Source organism: Rhinatrema bivittatum, chromosome 1 (assembly GCF_901001135.1).
Source record: "Rhinatrema bivittatum chromosome 1, aRhiBiv1.1, whole genome shotgun sequence".
Classification (NCBI taxonomy): Eukaryota; Metazoa; Chordata; class Amphibia; order Gymnophiona; family Rhinatrematidae; genus Rhinatrema; species Rhinatrema bivittatum.
In genome coordinates this window covers 594052191-594072743 of record NC_042615.1, presented here as the reverse complement: position 1 = coordinate 594072743, position 20553 = coordinate 594052191, and the positions used below count along the sequence as shown (strand labels likewise).

Here is a 20553-nt window from a genome sequence, read left to right as displayed (position 1 = left end):
ACAAGTTTAATGTTTTTCCTACAAAATGCTTTTTTTCCAATAGTAAAAGTCCATTTTCTTTTCTATTTTGAAATGTATTTTGCCTTTCTGAGACGGATAGGATAATTCTATATGTTTCATTAATTACATTTTATGGATGTGTTTAACATTTTTTTTAACTTATTTTATTTGGCAGAAAAAGTAATAAATGAGTACATTGCCCATTTTTTCCACTTTTGCTCATTTTTCCCAAGCAATTCTAGCGAGTTACTCAGAACACATGCTGTGACTGAAGTTGTATGGGAATACATTGAGTCCTTCATTCCATCTGTTTGGATCTAGATTTTTCTTCTGCACTTATCAGCTTCTCATGCAAGCAGCCAAGTAGTCAACTATAATATTTTAAAAAACAGAGTCCTTTGTTTCTAACCCTTTCTAACTACCAACAATTACTGTCCTTTGATTGGAATATTTGATCTGCTCACTTCTCTTTATAAACCTTGCAATAGGAACTAGGAAGCCTCTCTGTGCAGTACAGTTGGGAGTGAATAAGCTTTCTGACTAGCTGGAGGCCATCTTTTCATGGGAGCGAGGGATATTTCTGTTGAAAATTCTAACGTAATTGGTCTATTGCTATTAATTGTGTGGCACTGCAATCAGCGGCAAGAAATGCTGTGACCTATCAGTTTTCTTGGCACTGATTCTGTATTTTCCTTGTGTCAGGCTGGCATGGAGTGGATTGCTCGATCAACTGCCACAGAGGTACATGGGGCCTCGGATGCAACCTAACCTGCCAATGCCTGAATGGAGGGGCCTGTGATGCATTGCATGGAACCTGCACTTGTGCCCCAGGGTGGCGAGGGGCAAAATGTGAGCTTCCCTGCCAGGTATGAAAGCAGAGAGTACTCAGAAATAACATCTGAACTGTGGGATCCTATTGTCATGACACTACCCTATCTATACCACAGCTGACAGAAGCATTGAAATTGTCCCTCTTCTGTCTCTCTCCCTCCTTTTAATTGTACACTTGGAGGCTGACATTTAGTGCTGTTTGTCCATCTATGTTCGGACTTAGCTGGACAAATGGCAGGATTTGAAAATCCCACCATGCTGACTTACCCTGAGATAGCCAGACAACAAGTTATTCAGCTAAAATGGTCTCTGGCTAGCTCAGGTGCAGGGCAAGGGTATTCCAGGGGGCAAAGCAGAGCTAATTGTCCAGCTAAGGGCCTGATTTACTAAGGCTTTTCTCCCATTCCGTGTCTATGGGGAAAAAAAAACCGTAGTATTTCAGGTCCTAAATTAGCTGGATAAATGCCGATTTTCCATCTTATCCAGCTAACATAGCTGTATAACTTTAGACTGCCGAATAGTCCTAAAGTTAGCCAGATAAATTTATCTGGCTAACTTTAAGAAAGCCGGGAATATTCAGTGGTGCAGGTATGCTGCTAAATTTCCTGACAACATTAGCCAGATAAGTTTACTAACTTTGTTGGTCAGACAGTGGCTGAAAATGGACCTCCTGCCATTTCCCATCTATCTCAGGTAATGAGTGAGCAGAGAGAAAAAAATGACTATTAGTTCTAAGGTTATTTTCTGTGTTTTGGGGCTTGCTTTTAGGTGCTACACACACCCAGCTGCCCTCTAACCCTTTCTGCAGAGCCTGTGGGGAATGGAGGCAGAGTTATCTTGGAATAACAAGGCCTATATCTATCTAGGTCAGATTGCTAGTGGCTGAAAGTCATTGCTATCTGAGCATCAGTTTGGGATGCTTTGTGAAAAGAGTTGGTGGTCCCAGGGGACAGATAACTGCTTCACTACAAAACAGTTATCCTCTCAAAGTGGCACCGTTGTCGGCAATCTCAGCAGTCAGGCTCGGTGATGATCATTCTTAGAGGTGGGCCCTCCAGAACAGCGCTGAGGTACACTGGGGGAGGGGGGAGGGGGAGGGGGAGGGGGGTGGAGAAGTGGGGAATCTGAACTGCCTGCATCCATGCTGTACCTTGATGACATTGACTTCCAGCACTATTAATCTTGCACCTGTCATGAGTACTTAAACTTCCCTCTGCCCCATAAAAAGAAATATCCACCCCACGTCTGGACGTACTGTGCTCTTTCAAAAATGTATTTCAAATAAATCAAAAAAAGCTGTTTTTAGTTTTTTAACAGCCTAATGCTTTTAGTACTGTACATTTCAATCCCACTAACTATTTGAAGCAGGCTGTTTGAACTGTCTTGTTTCAGTTAGAATTATTATTCTTGAGCCTTGTACCATGTACCTTATTATTTAGAATGTACATTTAAATGATTAATGTCAAGCAAGCAGATGTGAATGAAAATGTACCAGTTGGCATAAGTTCCTATTTTATCCTTTTTTTTTTTTTAATATCGTTCCCCTAGAATTTGAATGCTAAGACCTTTTGACATCAGGTGGCCTCAGTTCTGCATTTGTGGGATAAGTCCAGGCCCAGGAGAAATGTACACAGAAAATGAAAAATGCTCCTTTTTTCCATATTTCCAGAAAATGTAAATAGCATAAGATTTAGACTCAAATGTGCATCAAGACCTACTCTGAGGGCAATTTTCAGATTTTTTTATGTGAATTAACATGTAGGTATCTTGCATACGTGGTTAAAAATTGCCTCCCTCAGAGTGGGTAAAATCAATGCGCTCACTTTTACCCAATGGGGTTAGATCAGTGACGGCGAAGAATGTGCAGTATGTGTATGTGTTTCATTTTCAAATCTCCAGGTGTACCTTCACACTCACACATTGTACTTGTGTAAAAAAGGTTTAAAGTGCCTGAGTATAAAGTTCTCACATTCCCCTGCCAGCACAGCCAAAATTTTCAAAGAGAAATTCTGGGGAAGTTTAAAAATGCTCTCCTATAATATGAATATGTCCCTTGTTAGACCCCCCCCACAAAACAAGTGTGTCTAGTGAATCTGTTTTTATGGACGCTAGGATGCTGGAATCCAGGGTAGTCTTTGAGTTCTGTTGTCTGAAAGGGATTTTGAAACAAGTCTAGGATTACATGGCAAACATAAAGAGGGTGTTTTATGATTCCATGACCTGCATACGTGTATTATAGTTCCTCTGGTGGTGGAAGATTAGGGGTGGAGGAATGTGTGTGTGTGACTGGGAGAAGAAGGGTTTGTAGGTGCGGCTGGGTGGATAGTGTTGTGCAGACATGTGTGTTGTTCTAAAAGGGTGTTTGAGGGTGTGCAGGCAGTAGGATGGGCAAGGGTATTTTTGGCAGGGTAAGTTTGAGGATGTGTATGTGTGTGACTGGTGAGTGGCTGTGGGTGGAGCGGGTACAAGGTGTGTCTGTATATGTGGTGTGACTGTGGAGGAGGTAGGGTGGGGGTAAGTCTAGGGTGTGGAGGATGGGGGCTTCATCTCTCTTCCCCCACCCTTCCCTTCTCCCTCCTCCGTCTCTCCCTCCTCATTTCGTTCTCCTTCCCCACTCTTCATCTATCTCCTCTCCCCTCTTCCACGTCATTTATCCCCTCTCCTCCACTTTTTCCAGCTCTCTGCACTTTGGGTTACCACCGTGGTTCCTGTACTTCAGTGGCTGGACAGGGCCTGGGATCTCCTGCCGTCCTGCTCTTTGGAATGCTGCCACTACACTGTTACTTCAGTGGGTGGTATCTCAGCTCTCCGCAGCCCTCCTTGTTGGACCATCACTGCTGCTGCTGCTTTCCTTGGTGTCCTGCCAGCTATTCATGTTTCCTCTCCTCCACAGTGCTCCAGTGATTATGTCTTCACTTTTGTGTGCCCACCTGTAATGTTGGTGTCACAGACAGGATGGATGGATGGACAAAAGTGAAAACATAGGTGCATTTTTATTACATAAAACATTCTAAAAACACAATCCAGTACCACCAACATCATCGTCATCCATTCAGCATCATGCATTTCTTAAATACTTTTCCAACTAAAGAGCTCAAAGTGAGTTGCAGCAAGTTAGAATCTATGACAAGATACATCCATTTGATAATACAACAGGGTTGATATCTGAAGTCAATTAAAGTTAAGTTAAACTAACACAGGGATATTAAATATCTAAAATATAGTACTAATAGGTGAGGCATAAAGACAGTTAAAGTGACTGAGGGCAGTTCTGCTACATGCCAGCAGGCTTTTTAAAGATGGGGGAGGTTTGAGAGGAGGGCTCTGTTTTAACTTCTAGTCTGAGCATTGCTTCAAAACAGGGCTGGCGCGTCCATTTAGCGAACTTAGGCGGTCGCGTATGGCGCCGATTCTTGGGAGGGGGCGCCAAAGAGCAGCCATGTGGTGCCGCGAGTAGAGCTGCTTGCGACAAATTGGAATAGATATTCGTCAGGCTGGGAGCAGCGCGCGCTGCTCGTGGCCCTGAGAAGCATACAGTGGGTGGCGCGAACGAGGTAGGAGGAGTTGGGCTCGAGAGCGGCAGGGGCGGCGTGAACAGGGGGGGGGGGGGGGGGGCAGGCGCAAGGCAGAAGTCGCCTAGGGCAGCCACTACCCCTGCACCGGCCCTGCTTCAAAGACCCATGTTTTTAATAGCTTTTTGTAGAGTAGCAGGCTGAAGGCTAGATTGATGTTAAATGGTAGTGAGTTCCATAATATTAGAACAGATCCAGCATGGGATTTTTCTCTGGTGTTTGTGAAGCTCAGCTTTCTAGAAATTTGCACAACTAGGTAGGCTTGCAGCAAAGAATGCAGAGAGTGGGAAGGCATATAAACAGGCCAATACAATACGGATGAGTTAAAAAAAAGTGTATCCGCTTCGGCGCCCGCTTTTTGAACACGCGCACAGGCCCTCTCCTGGGCACGCGATACGTAATGCAAATGAGGCATTAGGGGCAATTACGCAATTACGCACCCCTAGCGCCTCCTTGACCCAGGAGAGGCGGATGTTAGCGGGTTTCAAAAATGGATGCTCAATTCTATGAGGGTCCGTTTTCCGAACCCACTGACAGCCATGGGTTAGGAAAATGAACGCTCATAAAATTGAGCGATCGTTTTCCTTTCCTGACCTGCCAGCACAATTTTCTATTTTATTTTATTTTTTACCTTTTTGTTTCCTCTGACTTAATATCACTAGGATATTAAGTCGGAGGGTGTACAGAAAAGCAGAATTTTCTGCTTTTCTGTATACTTTTTCTGGCTGCTCAGAAATTAATGCCTGCCCTTTGTCAGGCGTTAATTATTGAGCCTAAAATGTGCGGATTGGCTGCACATTTTTTTTTTCAGTATCCCAGGCAAATAACTAATAACCTTATCAACATGCATTTGCATGTGATGAGTTCTTTTAGTTTCCGGGCGGGTTGGACACGTGCGTCCAAATCATGTAAAATGGTGCGCTAGCCCGGGCACACTTTACTATATCGGCCTGAAAGTGTGCTATGATAGCTGAGGTAGAGTGGGGCACAGTCTTTGAGAGCCTTCAAAACCAGCACCAAGAATTTCAACTTAGCTTGATAAAATTGTGGAAGCTTGTTGCGGTCCCAACCGCCTCCCCCATGATCGGGGTCGGGTCTGCTTATCTTCATCTCGCCATGTGGAGAACGCCGTCCAGGCCGCCAGAAGCTCCACCCCTCTCGTTTGCCTCGCACGCACGAGGGAGGCCCTTATGTGCGCCCAGCACCCGGAAGTTCAGGACGGCCCCTTCTGCTGACTTCACGCCCCGGACCGCATTTAACCGGCGTCCAGTCTCCTACTAGACGCCTTGCAACGAGGTTCTCTGAATACTACTTGCCTCCCGTTCCTGTACCTGCTTCAGTGACGTTCTCGTTTGACTTCCTGATTCTCGACCCCGGTTTGCTTCAGTACGCTGTCTGCCTGCCTGCCGCCTGCCTCGACTCCGGTTTGCTTCAGTACACTGTCTGCCTGTCTGCTGCCCGCCTTGACTCCGGTTTGCTTCAGTACACTGCCTGCCTGTCTGCCGCCTGCCTCGACCCCGGTCTGCTTCAGTACACCACCTGCCTGTTTGCCGCCTGCCTCGACCCCGGCCTGCTTCAGTACTCTGCCTGTCTGCTGCCTGCCTCGATACCGGTCTGCCTCAGTACTCAGCTTGCTTGTTCGCTGCCTGCCTCGATCCCAGTTTGCTTCAGCACTTCGCCTGCCTGCCTGCTGCCGGCCCAGACCCTGCCTTACTACAGAACTCTGTCCATTCGACGGTTGCCCTGACCTTTGTCCACGGAGCGTTGGCCCAGCCCCGGATCGCTTCTGGACTCTGTTGCTCTTTCTCCGCCTTGACCCGATCCGGGGCCTGCTCTCTTCTGGCTACCTGACTGACTCCCTCTGATCAGCCTCTGAACTTCCCCTGCACAGCCTAAGCCCTAGGGCCTGGATCCCTACGGGCTCCTCCCGGGGGGATTCCGGGTCCCGGGTGAAGTCCTCCCAGGCATCTGACTCCGCCTCCCGGTCTGCCATACTGTCACCCCTGGCGGCCCGGCCCAAGGGTCCACTATCTGACTACCACAGTCCTTGAACTATAACAAAGCTAGTGTAGAGATTGTAGGATAAAGGTGACCCTTTTGAATTTTCTCGCACTCAGCAGCATTCGAGCTGCGGTGTTCTGAATGAGTTGTAAGTGCTTGTTTATTTTTTGGGATGGATGCCAATGTACAGTAAGTTTCAGTAATCCAGATGGGAAACTACATATGCTTGGATGACTGTGGCAAAAGCAGGATCATTAAAGAAGGAACACAGATAGAGTAATTGGCATAATCGAAAGAATGCTAATTTAGCTACTGCTAAGACTTGAGCTTCCATAGTGAGCTTTTAATTCAGTAGGAGATCCCAAATAACAAGCCTGATGACTGAAAGACAAGAATGTCCCTTCAGGGATTTCTTTTGTGTTTAAGAAGCCAGGGTCATTTTTACCTATCGACTGTAAGCTCTACATTTAAAAATCCTAGGCATCTAATCTTAACAGTTAGGCATCTAGACTTTTGAATTCAATTTTTTTTCAAGGCTCAATGCCTAAATTTAAGCACATTAAAAGGGAGCATGATCAGTGGCAAATATTTAGGCATTCAGTGCTGATTTCTAGTGTTGGTCACCTAAATAAAATGCCTAAACTTAGGAGAGTCAATATCTTTTCTAAATTTAGGAGCCTCTATTATAGGTGCCTTATCTATTTAAGCATCTATATTCAGCCTTAAGGCACTTTAAACAGCTGAATACTAGCACCTTAAATCAGGCATTAAGCCCTCTTTGGGCTCAGTATGTATGTCTTTTGTGGATTTAGTGACAAGTTACGTAGGCATTGGCAGTTGGAGTTTTTTTTCCCAAACATTCATTTAGATTAGCAATTGGGATTGTTGGGTTCTGGGCCAAGAGGGACTAGTAGTTGTATATTGCACATGTATGAATAGTAGATGATTTGATAGGCTCTGATGAATTGCCCTAGAGGGACCATGTAAATATTGAATAATGTTGGTGATTACATAGGTTTCTGCAGAGCTCCACAGTAGACTGCATGGGGATGTGATAAAGCTGTCCCCAGAAAGCTGATCTGGGAGCGGTTCTAGAGAAAGGGTTTGAAGCAGGCTAGTACTGAGTCTGTGAGCCCTAGGATCTCTAGGTGAGTGATTGTAGTAAACGGTGTCAAAAGCCATGGATAGGTCAAGGAGTATCAACAGAGCTTCTTGTTCATGATCCATGCAGAAACATAGTTTATCAGCTATGATTATTAGTATCATCTCAGTACTAAAATGCAGCCTGAAGCCTGACTGTGATCTGTAGATGGTCAGATAGCTGTATAGTACAACTTTTTCAGTGATCCTGCTTAGAAATGGTAAACTCAAGACTGGTCAGTGTTTACTTAGCTCATTAGGGTTAAGGTTTGATTTGCTTAAGGTTGATCTGAATATTGCTTTTTAAAAGCAATCTGGTTAGTGTCCTTCAGCCAATTACACATTAAAAATGGGTTGGAGATGATCATGAATGATGCGCAGGAGGTGAACCCTTGGGCCGACTTGGGGTTGACGCTACCCACAGGGCAAGCCCTACGGGTCCCCACCGTCGGCAGGCGGAGCTGGCTGACTGACGGAGGCCGGCTGGAGCTTCGCCAATACCAGCCCTCATTCCTTGCAGGTTGAGCCCTTGAGTACTGGGGCCAGCTGGACTTAAGTGGGCCTCTGTCCAAGGTCTTCTCTGGGACGACGAGGAGGTCAGCCAGGGTCCAGCAGCAGTAGTAGGAATGATGAGGTGGAGTCCCGGAGACCCGGGCGCCAAGGAATACAGGAGAAAGGCAGAGGCACCCGAGTAAGAACAGGCCGAAGCCTGAAAGGCCAAGTCCAGAATGAAGATGAGAGAAGCTGAAATCAGGGCAGGTAGCAGGCAAGGAGAGTAGCAAGGCAAGCGTGGGGTCAATATCAGAAGTCAGTAGAAGAATGGTCAGGCAAGGCAAAGGTCAAACCAGGAGACACAGTAGTGAAGTCAGATGAAGCAGAGGTCAATACCAGGAGACAAGCAGTAGCATGGTCAGACGAAGCAGAGGTCAATCCCAGGAGACAAGCAGTAGCATGGTCGGACGAAGCAGAGGTCAATACCAGACGACAAGCAGCAGCATGGTCAGACGAAGCAGTAGTCAAAGCCAGGAGATCAATCAATTGAAAAAGCAAGGTAGACATGAACACAGGAACAGGAATGGGTACCAGGATCAGGAAGGAACACAGAAGAATCAGGAACCAGGAACACGGAGGAGACACAGGAACAAGCAACTCAGGACACGACCAGCGTGGAGACCTGTTACCAAGGCAAGGAAGCGTTTAGCTGGGCCCGGCCTTATATACCGGAACTCAGTGATGTCATCATTCGGGGCCGTGGGTGAGGTTCCCGCCATGGTCCCTTTAAAAGAATAGCTGATGCGCGTGCGCCTAGGGAGGGACGTGGCGCGAGATGACAGCATCTCCCCATGGAGAAGGTGCGTCCACTGTGGAGCTGGGAGTACATGCAACAGTGAAGTCCTGATTGGTGTATATGACTATCCAGAATGGCCTGGGGTCCTTGTGGCTATTGGAGGGCTAATAGCAAAATGTCATTCTCCAGATCAGACAACCAGGGGTTAACATTCAACAGCTGTGTCACCTGACTCTGTATGGAAACAGGTGGGACTGTAAGGGTTACCTAGATAAGATGTACCCTTTATTAGTGATTTGAGTCTTCATCTTCCTTCCTGCCTATTGTGGTAGTCACACTAGCACAATCACTTATATAGAACTATGTAACTATGCATATAGGGGCAGATTTTCAAAGGGTTACGTCCGTAACATACGCACGTAACCCCCGAAAAACTGTCCCAAGCTGCCCCCGCGTGTGCCGAGCCTATCTTGCATAGGCTCAGCGGCGCACGCAAGCCCCGGGATACGCGTATGTCCCGGGGCTTTGAAAAAGGGGCGGGTCAGGGGGCGGACCGGGGTGGGTCCAGGGCCATGGCAGCAGTCTGGGGGCGGTCCCGAGTCCTCCAGCACAGCAGCCTGTGCCGGGTGATGGTGCAGGCGTAACTTCTGAAATAAAGGAGGGGGGGATCTAGTTAGGGCTGGGGGGTGGGTTAGATAGGGGAAGGGAGGGGAAGGTGGGGGGAGTAGTAGAAAAGTTTCCTCCGAGGCCGCTCCGATTTCGGAGTGGCCTCAGAGGGAATGGAGGCAGCCCGCGCGGCTTGGCGCGCGCAAGTTGCACAATTGTGCACCCCCTTGCGCACACCAACCCTGGATTTTATAACATGCGCGCGGCAGCGTGCGCATGTTATAAAATCGGGCGTAGATTTGTTCGCACCGGGTTGCGTGAACAGATCTACGCCCGAGCATAACTTTTAAAATCTGGCCCATAATGTTTATTGCTTTTCTATCCCAGTTTCCCAAATAAAGAATCCTTGCATTCTGCCACAGAAGAGTTTTGAGCCATTTCTGCTTCATAGTAAGCATTTTGCTTAGAGCACTGGATACCAACCTGGGGTCCATGAGACCATCCCAGGAGGGTCCTCCAGAAGGGATGGAAGAAAGTTTAGATAGGGAGAAAGGAGTGAGCTGCTGCTACCTGTGATTAGCTGAGCTGCTTCCACAAGCTAGGAGTGCCAGAATGGGGCCTATTATGACCCTGACAACTTCACCTCACATTGCTGCAGACCAGGAAGAGGAGGGAGAAAAAGGGGTTGGTTGCACCCATTAGAAGCCTCAAAGTGCACTTCCGCATGTTTAGCGGAGGTGTGAGAAAGAGGAACCGATTGCAGCTCTCGAGAATCATAAATGCCACTGCTGCACTTTGTGAGGACACGAGGAAGAGAGGGGCCAATTGCAGCTGTCAAAACCTTTACAGCCTCTGCTGCACGTTAAGGAAAGCTGGGTTATCACAATTTTGAGAAACATTTCTCACTACTGCCACATGCTCTGCCAGTGGCCTGAGAGAGAGACAAGAGGATAGCTGCAGCAGAAAACTGAGTAGAATGACTCAAAGGAAGAAAAGACTGGGGATGACAATATAAGGGGAAAGACAGAGGGGAGAAGGAATGAGACAGGAATGAAGGAAGAAAAGGAGGACAAAGAGGGAGACAGGAATCCATAATTGACTTGGTTAAGGGGAGTATGAGTGGATGGCAGGCTAGCAGGGGAGAGAAGGAGAGGACCCCCAGGAATCATGGTGGACAGAGGTAGAGAAAAAGGGAGGGTTAGAGGACCACCATGGTCCAGCAAGGAAGAAAGGAAAGATGACCACCAGGGATCAAGGAGGAGGGAGGGTGAGACAACAGCCAACATGGATGTGACATTAAACACAAAAATTATTTACGGGGATACACAGATAGATATGGAGATCTCATTAGACTTCTTCCCATTAAAAGCAGGCTGTTGTTTTGCTTTTTCTAAAATCTAAATTATTTACTGACTATCATTTTCTGTATGTTTTTGTAAGAATCAAATAAGAAAATAATAAAGTATAAAAAAAATCAGGCTAAAAGGGGATCAATTTTCAAGGAGGGTAAGTTTCAAAATTTTTTATTTTACCTATGTAAAAAAATCCATTTAAAAATAGCTACTCCCTGCTCCTGAGGGTAAACGTCCCTAAGCTGTGAACAGTCTGCACACTTTTACCAGCAGGGTAAGAAGAGTAGGGCTAGGTTGAGGGAAGGAAATTACATGCAGGGATTTAATTTTGAAATCCTCGTGTAAACTTTCACGTATGTATTTTGTACCTGCTTTAAAGCAGATGAAAAGTATGCAGAAGAAAAGTACTGGCTTTCTCCTGCCAATCCGAGTTCTCAAAAGAAATTCCACAGGAGTTTCTCTTTAAAAATTAGATGGCAGATCTGCAGGTACAGGTGCTGATTTTCTGCCAGCTCATACCAAGTTACCAACCTGGAACTTTTTTTTAACTCGCTTCCTTTTCCCCATTGCAGCTGGATTGGAAGCAGGAATGGCTTCAAGCTTCAATTATGAGGGTTTAGATCAATATTTATACATTAGAATGATTCTGGAGTACATATCAATATTTCTTTTGTATGGTATACAAAAATTAAAGAGAAGTGTGTAGGGGTATGTGAAATTTTTTGATGCTGAAAAGGGATCCATGTTCCCTGAAAGGTTTGGAAACTCTGGCCTAGAGGCATGAAGGTCCCTGCTGTATGCACCCTGTTCTCACCCTGAACAAGTAGATTGGGCTAGAATGGTACCAGAGAATGAGAAATTTCTATCAGAGAAGGCTGAAGCCCTAGAGGAAAAGTTCTGACTCGAGCAATGTAGCTCCAAAGAGATGCAGAGCAAATCCAGTGCTCAGGGGAGGCAAAGGACTTGAAGTAGGTACCCTGCTGCTGTGATATAGGAAACTGTGAATACAACAGTGAAGAAAAGCAATTAACTCAGAAAGCATGGTTTTCACCATAGATCTTAGGGCAGCTGTACTCAAGTTAAATTTAATCAATTTTTAGATATGGAAGTTTAAGATGGAAATGCTGAATAAAGATAAATTATGGGACACGATATGCAAGGATAGATCTATTGAAAATGCATATCTCAGAATCAGAGAGATATGGAAGCAAAAAGCATATTTTTTCTTCTTGCTGAAGATAATTAATTAATACACACCTGTACATGTATTGCCACAAGACAAATGTGTGGAACTCTGAAGAGTTTGCCTGAGAGATGTAATCTGAACAGTAAACTATTTCTCCTTCATAAGCTACACAGTCTAAAGTTGAGTCACAGGAAATCTGAAACACATTAATGCTGTGCTAGTCTGCTTCACAAGGTACATAGTCTAAAGGTGAGAGAGACCCAGGAAATGTTGGAACACATTAATGCTGTTCAAGAAATCACAGAGGGACTGAGATGCATAGGGGAGAGTTTGAAGGATGGTCACGCATCTGCAATGTTACTATGCAGCTTGCTTGATTCCTATGATGCCTTCTTAAATGCACTAGAGAATAGACCAGAATATGAAATAACACTGGACTATGAAAAGGAGATTTATAGATGAATTTGTCTGCAGAAGGGTCAATAGGAGACAAAGAAAATAATGACAAAGCAGCTTTGCATGGGGGAGAGAAAAGACAGAAGATTTTCAAACTGTCTTTGCTGTAGGGGAAGGGGCTGGTAAATGTACATAGCCCAGAAGAGCAAAAATACTTCACACAGCAGTGGGTAAAGTATACAGGCAGATATAGCCCAAGAGAGGCAGATATATCTACATTGAATGTGATGTAGTCACTGGATGGTCATAACCTAAGCAAAGAGGTGGAACATTTGAAGAGAAACTGCCCAGCCTGGAAATATATAATAAAAAACATCATTAAGACTGTGAACAGAGACAAAAAAGTTATTAGTACTGAGAACAGTTATTTGAAACTGAAAGTATCACAGTTGTGAGCCCTTGGGCTGTGGTATGATTGATGCAGGTAAATCTACTAGGCCCATGCTGATAGCTAGCAGACTTGTCCTTACTGAGAATGGAGCTGGGGCTTTACCTATACAAGCTCTGTTCCCCATAGGTTGAGCCTTTGGGTTCCAGGGACCAGAAGGACTTGTGCAAATGTCCCTTAGAGGCAGTAAAGGAAAGTCCAGGTACAATTGTAGATCACTGCTGGTGATAGAGAGGCAGAGTCCAAATACAGGCTGAGGTCTGGGCAGGCAGCATGGGAGGCTGGGTCAGAACCAGGCAGCAGGCAAGAGAGGGTCCAGGTCTATAGCAGAGGTCAATAACAGGCAGCAGGCAAGAGAGTGATCTGGGTACATAGCAGAGATCAGTATCAGAGAATCAGACCAAGACAAACAAGACACTGGAGGACAAGGCAGGGTAGGATGGAACAGGCAAGACAAGGGAGACCAGCAAGGAATGAGAAGGCAAGGGTACAGGCAATACAAGGACCAAGGCACAAATAAGGCAAGGCTAGGCATGGACTAGGAAAGGCAAGGTAGAGAGACAAGGCAGGATAAGGCACAAGGCAAGGAGACATGAAGAGCCACATGTACTGTAGACTACACAGAGAACCTGTTGCTGAGGCGGGGAGAGGAGCTTGGTGAGGTTTTAAATATCCCACTGCTGAAGGGGGAGTCTCTTCCAAAGGGATGGGCTCCACCTTAACCAGGGTGGAACCAGACTGCTGGCGCTAACCTTTAAAAAGGAGATAGAACAGCTTTTAAACTAGAACAAAGGGGAAAGCCAACAGTCACTCAGCAGCGCATGGTTCGGAGGGCAGTATCTTCAAAGGATACTAATGATGCATTAGAATTAGGGCATCCCGACAGTGAGGTTCCAATAATAAGAAAAGTAGTCCAAGTGCCTGTAACTAAAAACTCACCTGAGCTAAAAAATTCCAACTTATCCCTATCAATTAAAAAGCAGAATGAAAATACAAACAAAAAACAAACTTTGAAATGTTTGTATGCTAATGCCAGAAGTCTAAGAAGTAAGATGGGAGAATTAGAATGTATAGCAGTAAATGCTGACATAGACTTAATTGGCATCTCAGAGACATGGTGGAAGGAGGATAACCAATGGGACAGTGCTATACCGGGGTACAAATTATATCGCAATGACAGAGAGGAGCACCCGGGAGGTGGTGTAGTGCTTTATGTCCGGGATGGCATAGAGTCCAACAGGATAAACATCGTGCATGAGACTAAATGCACAATCGAATCTTTATGGGTAGAAATCTCTTGTGTGTTGGGGAAGACTATACTGATAGGAGTATACTACTGTCCTCCTGGTCAAGATAGTGAGATGAACAGTGAAATGCTAAGAGAAATTAGGGAAGCTAACCAAATTGGTAGTGCGGTAATAATGGGACATTTCAATTACCCCAGTATTGACTGGGTAAATGTATCATCAGGACATGCTAGAGAGATAAAGTTCCTGGATGGAATAAATGACAGCTTTATGGAGCAATTGGTTCAGGAACCGACAAGAGAGGGAGCAATTTTAGATCTAATTCTCAGTGGAGCACAGGATTTGGTAAGAGAGGTAATGATGGTGGGGCCACTTGTCAATAGTGATCATAATATGATCAAATTTTAATTAATGACTGGAAGGGGGACAGTAAGCAAATCCACGGCTCTCATGCTAAACGTTCAAAAGGGAAACTTTGAAAAAATGAGAAAAATAGTTAGAAAAAAATTGAAAGGAGCAGCTACAAAGGTAAAAAGTGTGCAAGAGGCGTAGTCATTGTTAAAAAAATACCATCCTAGAAACACAGTCCAGATGTATTCCACACATTAAGAAAGGTGGAAAGAAGGCAAAACGATCACTGGCATGGTTAAAAGGGGAGGTGAAAGAAGCTATTTTAGCCAAAAGATCTTCATTCAAAAATTGGAAGAAGGATCCAACAGGAGAAAATAGGGTAATGCATAAGTGTTGGCAAGTTAAATGTAAGACATTGATAAGACAGTCTAAAAGAGAATTTGAAAAGAAGTTGGCCGTAGAGGCAAAAACTCACAGTAAAAACTTTTTAAAATATATACGAAGCAGAAAGCCTGTGAGGGAGTCAGTTGGACCGTTAGATGATCGAGGGGTTAAAGGGGCAATTAGAGAATATAAGGCCATCGCGGAAAGATTAAATGATTTTTTTGCTTTAGTGTTTACTGAAGAGCATGTTGGGGAGATACCCGTATCGGAGAAGGTTTTCATGGGTAATGATTCAGATAGACTGAACCAAATCACGGTGAACCTAGAAGATGTGGTAGGCCTGATTGCCAAACTGAAGAGTAGTAAATCACTTGGATTGGATGGTATACACGCCAGGGTTCTGAAGAAACTCAAAAATGAAATTTCAGACCTGTTAGTAAAAATTTGTAACCTATCACTAAAATCATCCATTGTATCTGAAGAATGGAGGGTGGCTAATGTAACCCCAATATTTAAAAAGGGCTCCAGGGGCGATCCCAGAAACTACAGACTGGTTAGCCTGACTTCAGTGCCAGGAAAAATAGTGGAAAGTGTTCTAAACATCAAAATCACAGAACATATAGAAAGATATGGTTTAATGGAACAAAGTCAGCATGGCTTTACCCAAGGCAAGGCTTGCCTCACAAATCTGCTTCACTTTTTGAAGGAGTTAATAAACATGTAGATAAAGGTGAACCGGTAGATGTAGTATATTTGGATTTTCAGAAGGCGTTTGAGAAAGTTCCTCATGAGAGGCTTTTAGGAAAAGTAAACATTCATGGGATAGGTGGCGATGTCCTTTGGTGGATTACAAACTGGCTAAAAGACAGGAAACAGAGAGTAGGATTAAATGGACAATTTTCTCAGTGGAAAGGAGTGGGCAGTGGAGTGCCTCAGGTATCTGTATTGGGACCCGTACTTTTCAATATATTTATAAATGATCTGGAAAGAAATACGACAAGTGAGGCAATCAAATTTGCAGATGATACAAAATTGTTCAGAGTAGTTAAATCACAAGCAGATTGTGATAAATTGCAGGAAGACCTTCTGAGACTGGAAAATTGGGCATCCAAATGGCAGATGAAATTTAATGTGGATAAGTGAAAGGTGATGCATATAGGGAAAAATAACCCATGCTACACAATGTCAGATTCCATATTAGGAGCTACCACCCAAGAAAGAGATCTAGGCGTCATAGTGGATAACACATTGAAATCATCGGTTCAGTGTGCTGCGGCAGTCAAAAAAGCAAACAGAATGTTGGGAATTATTAGAAAGGGAATGGTGAATAAAATGGAAAATGTCATAATGCCTCTGTATTGCTCCATGGTGAGACCACCACTTGAGTACTGTGTACAGTTCTGGTCACCGCTTCTCAAAAAAGATATAGTTGCGATGGAGAAAGTACAGAGAAGGGTGACCAAAATGTTAAAGGTAAGGGAATAGCTCCCCTATGAGGAAAGACTAAAGAGGTTAGGACTTTTCAGTTTGGAGAAGAGATGGCTGAAGGGGGATATGATACAGGTGTTTAAATTCATGAGAGGTCTAAAACTGGTTAATGTGAATCAGTTATTTACTCTTTTGGATAATAGAAAGACTAGGGGGCACTCCATGAAGTTAGCATGTGGCACATTTAAAACTAACTGGAGAAAGTTCTTTTTCACTCAGCGCACAATTAAACTCTGGAATATGTTGCCAGAAGATGTGGTTAGTGCAGTTAGTGTAGCTGTGTTTAAAAAAGGATTGGATAAGTTCTTGGAGAAGAAGTCCATTACCTGCTATTAATTAAGTTGACTTAGAAAATAGCCACTGCTATTACTAGCAACAGTAGCATGGGATTGACTTAGTTTTTGGGTACTTTCCAGGTTCTTATGGCCTGGATTGGCCTCTGTTGGAAACAGGATGCTGGGCTTGATGGACCCTTGGTCTGACCCAGTATGGCATGTTCTTATGTTCTTCTTATGCCTCAATTGGGGTTTCCTGCTGCTGGAACATCAAAGGGTGGTGTGCACCTAGGGCCCGAGCCAGTAGGAGGCAATGAGTGGCAGTGTTTGGTTCACAGCAAAGTTTGATGGCATGCTTGGTGATTGTGGCTACTCATGGGCCATCCCACAGGCTACCAAATGTTACAGTACCCCCCTTCTAAGCCCACTTGCCAGGGCTCTAGGCTCAGGCTGCTGGGGGAAGCATTGATGAAATTCCTTTACCAAACAAGGGGCTTGAAGATTAGAAGCAGGCTCCCATAAGTTTTCCTTGGGTGCAAAGCCCTTCCATGAAATGAGATACTGAAGTTGACCTCAAGGTTTTCTGGAATCAAGGCTCTCTCAGACCTCGTTTTTGGAATCAACTTCTGTTTCTTTTTCCATTGATTTGGGAGCCACCTGAGAGGGCCAGGACAGGAGCAAGGTTTCAAGGAGTGACACATGGAATACATCATGGGCCTTGAGAGTGGGTGGAAGTTTTAGTCGGCAGGCCACTGGCCCTAATTGGCAAACCACAGGAAATGGCCGAATAAACCATGGAAAAATCTTGACAGAGGGGTTTTTGAGGTGGAGGTTGTGAGTACTGAGCCAAACTAGTTTTCCAGGTTTGAAGTGAGGTGCCAGACAGCGTTTTTTTGTCTGCTTGCTTCTTGAATTTCTCGGCTGCTAGAATAAGGAATCTGTGTGTCTTCAGCCACAAGCCTTCAAAATTCTGAGCCAGGTTATTTGGTGCTGGACACTGGCACTGGAATAGGGAACAGTACCTGCAGGTGCTGGCTAATCAGAATTTGGAAGAGTGTGGATATGGATGAACTACCCACATGATTGTTGTGGCAGAATTCTGCCCAGAGTAGAAGACAGGCCCAGTTGCCCTGTCATTCATTAATGTAGGCTCTCAGGAATCCTTTAAGAATCTGATTGATCCTTTTAGACTGGCCATTGCTTTGGAGGTGGTAAGCAGAGGTGAAGTCCAAGGTAATCCTAAATTTTTTACAAAGGTTCCTCCAAAACTGGGCTATGAATTGTACTCCACGATTCAAGAGGATATGAAAGGGGAATCCATGCAGGTGAAATTGATTTCAAGATTGCCAGCCACTTGGTTACCCCTGACAATATACCATGAATATATGTATGGAGATTTTTCTTTCACCCTGTTGAAGATTCTCCTGATCTCTGTTTCCGTCCCTCCCATGCAGCCTGTGCAAAATACAGCCCATATTGGGGGACCTTCAATGCTGTAACAATTATCATTTTGTTTTTCTCTACCCTTTGAAGACTTTATCTGCTGGATAATCTGTATTTATCTAATAAACATCCTTTTGGTTATGTCAAATAAGGCTCTTATATCTGTAGATGTTACACTCTTTTTGACGTACCCTTATTTTATTGGATTGAACAAAGAGAAATGCAGTTCTGATACAGATGGAAGATGGGGAAGAGGGATGAAATGAGCCATCTTGGAAAACCAGTCCACTACTACCCAGATGGTCATGTAGACATTAGAGAGGGGAAGGTAAATGACAGTGGCCAAATGGGTCTAGGCTTTCTCTGGGGTTGTCAATGGCTGTAACTGCCCCCAAGGGCGAGCATGGGAGCTATTATGTACAGCACAGTTGGGGCAGGACTTCACATTTCTCACTTCATGGGCTCTTCAGTGGAGGCTGTGGCTGTGGGTTCCATCAGTGTGACCAGGGAGTGTTGAAACTTGGGAACTAGATGGAATGGTTGGCGAGATGCCCTTCTTTCCCAAGTTGTTCTGGAAACTGCAGATCGACCCGTATGGCCAGTGTGATAAGGTCTTCTATCGTGAGAGGGATAACTCGGCCTGCCAACTCATCTTTTATGCATTCCACTAGGCCCTGCCAAAAGATGGCCATCTGGCTGTCTTCAACTCAATGGAGTTCAGATGCCAAGGTGCGAAAGTGTATAGCATAATCGCCCACGGTGCGATTACTTTGCCGAAATCCATGGCAGCGGACAAAGTGTGTCCTGGCTCATTGAAGACCAGATGAAACTGTACAGAAAGTTGTCCAAGTTTCTTAGTAGTGGGTCATCTCTCTCCCAGAGAGGGGAGGCCCAGGCTAGGGCAGAACCCCCTAACAGTGAGAGCATGTAAGTTACTTTGGAGCGGTCCACTGGGAAATTGACCACTTGCAGCTCAAAGTGCATTCTGCACTGATTAAGGAAGCCTCTGCATTCCTTGGGGCTGCCCTCATACCTGAAGGAGATAGAAGATGTGGCATGAAGGCCACTGTCTGAGTAGGAGCAACCAGAAAAGGGGCCTGAGAAGATGCAGGGTAATGCATAGAGTCCATATGAGCTGCCAGCCCTGGAGGATCCCAGCCATATTACGCAACTGGTCTTGCTGCTTTTGTACCTGTAGAACCAAACCTGTGATCGCCTGAGCTGGGGGCGAATCCACCGAGTTCATGTCCTCAGCAAACTGTCACGGTTGTGAGCCCTTGGGCTAAGAAGGACATGCCCTTACTGGGACTGGAGCTGGGGCTTCACCAGTACCAGCCCCGTTCCCTGCAGGTTGAGCCCTTGGGTTCCAGAGGCCAGCAGAGCTTAGGTGAATGTCCTGTAGGGGGTGGTCAAGCAGAGTCCAGGTATGAGTGGAGGTCTGGGCAGGTGGCATGGGAGGCTGGATCATAGTCCATAGCAGAGGTCAGTACCAGGCGGCAGGCAAGACAGTGGTCTGGGTCCGAAGCAGAGGTCAGTACCAGAAAATTAGACCAAGACAAACAAGACACTGGAGGATAAGGCAGGGCAGGATGGACCAGGCAGAACAAGGGAGACCGGCAAGGTATGAGCAAGGCAAGGCTGCGGGCAAGAAAAGGATCAAGGCACAAACAAGGCAAGTCACAGACTAGAAAAGGCAAGGCAGAGAGACAAGGCATGATAAGGTACAAGGCAAGGAAACACAAAGAGGAACACACACTGCAGACTAGGCAGGGGACCTGTTGCTGTGGCAGAGAGGGGAATGCGGCAAGGACTTAAATTCTTTGCCATGTGAAATCATCAGGAGGTGTCTCAGTTTGGTTTTTCTTCCACTGAACCTTCAAAGGGTTGCATGCACCTAGGGATCGAGCCAGCAGGAGTCAAGGAATGGTGACATTTGATCTGTGGCAAAGTTTGGCGGCATGCTTGGTGAGTGCAGCTGGTCACAGGGCCATCTCATGGCCAGCCAAACATTACAGAAAGAATGGCTAAATTGCTTTGGACCTGTGGTTTTAGATTCTCTGAAAGAAGTAATGTGAGAGACTGACATATTGATTTCGGATCAACTAGCTACATGACAAGTAATAAAGAACTTAATAAAGAACTTTTTACAGACATTGAGTATAGTATGAAAGTTAAAGTGTACCTAGCAGATGTGAAATATATTTCTATGATGGGGAAAGGAGAAGGACAGCTTAGATGTGCTATATGCACCAGACCTGAAGGTAAGCCTTCTATTACCTAAACACCTAACAAGCAAGGGCATCACTGTCCTCTTCTGCAAGGATATATGCACAATTAAGAAGGGTAAGGCACAGTGGCACAAGGGGTTGTGGGTGGTGACAGCTTGTATAGAATCATCTGAACAGATGAAGTGAAAACAGCTGCCCAACCCCATTGCCGGAACTGCATACACACATGGCCCAGGCACCTGGAGTACAGATATGCAGATGCAATAAATGACTTGCAGAGCAAATTGATGATGTGGATTTAAAGGTATCCATGTTCA

General features: G+C 45.2%; 1 protein-coding gene across 3 annotated transcripts in view; it reads left to right on the top strand.

Annotated features, from left to right (window-relative positions):
- Positions 1-20553, top strand: part of MEGF10 (multiple EGF like domains 10) — a 419721-nt gene that overhangs the window by 258113 nt on the left and 141055 nt on the right. For all 3 annotated transcript variants that reach the window (XM_029619232.1, XM_029619240.1, XM_029619250.1), the window contains one exon: positions 703-866. In XM_029619232.1, the coding sequence (XP_029475092.1) occupies positions 703-866 (164 nt within the window). The remainder of the gene's footprint in view (positions 1-702; positions 867-20553) is intronic.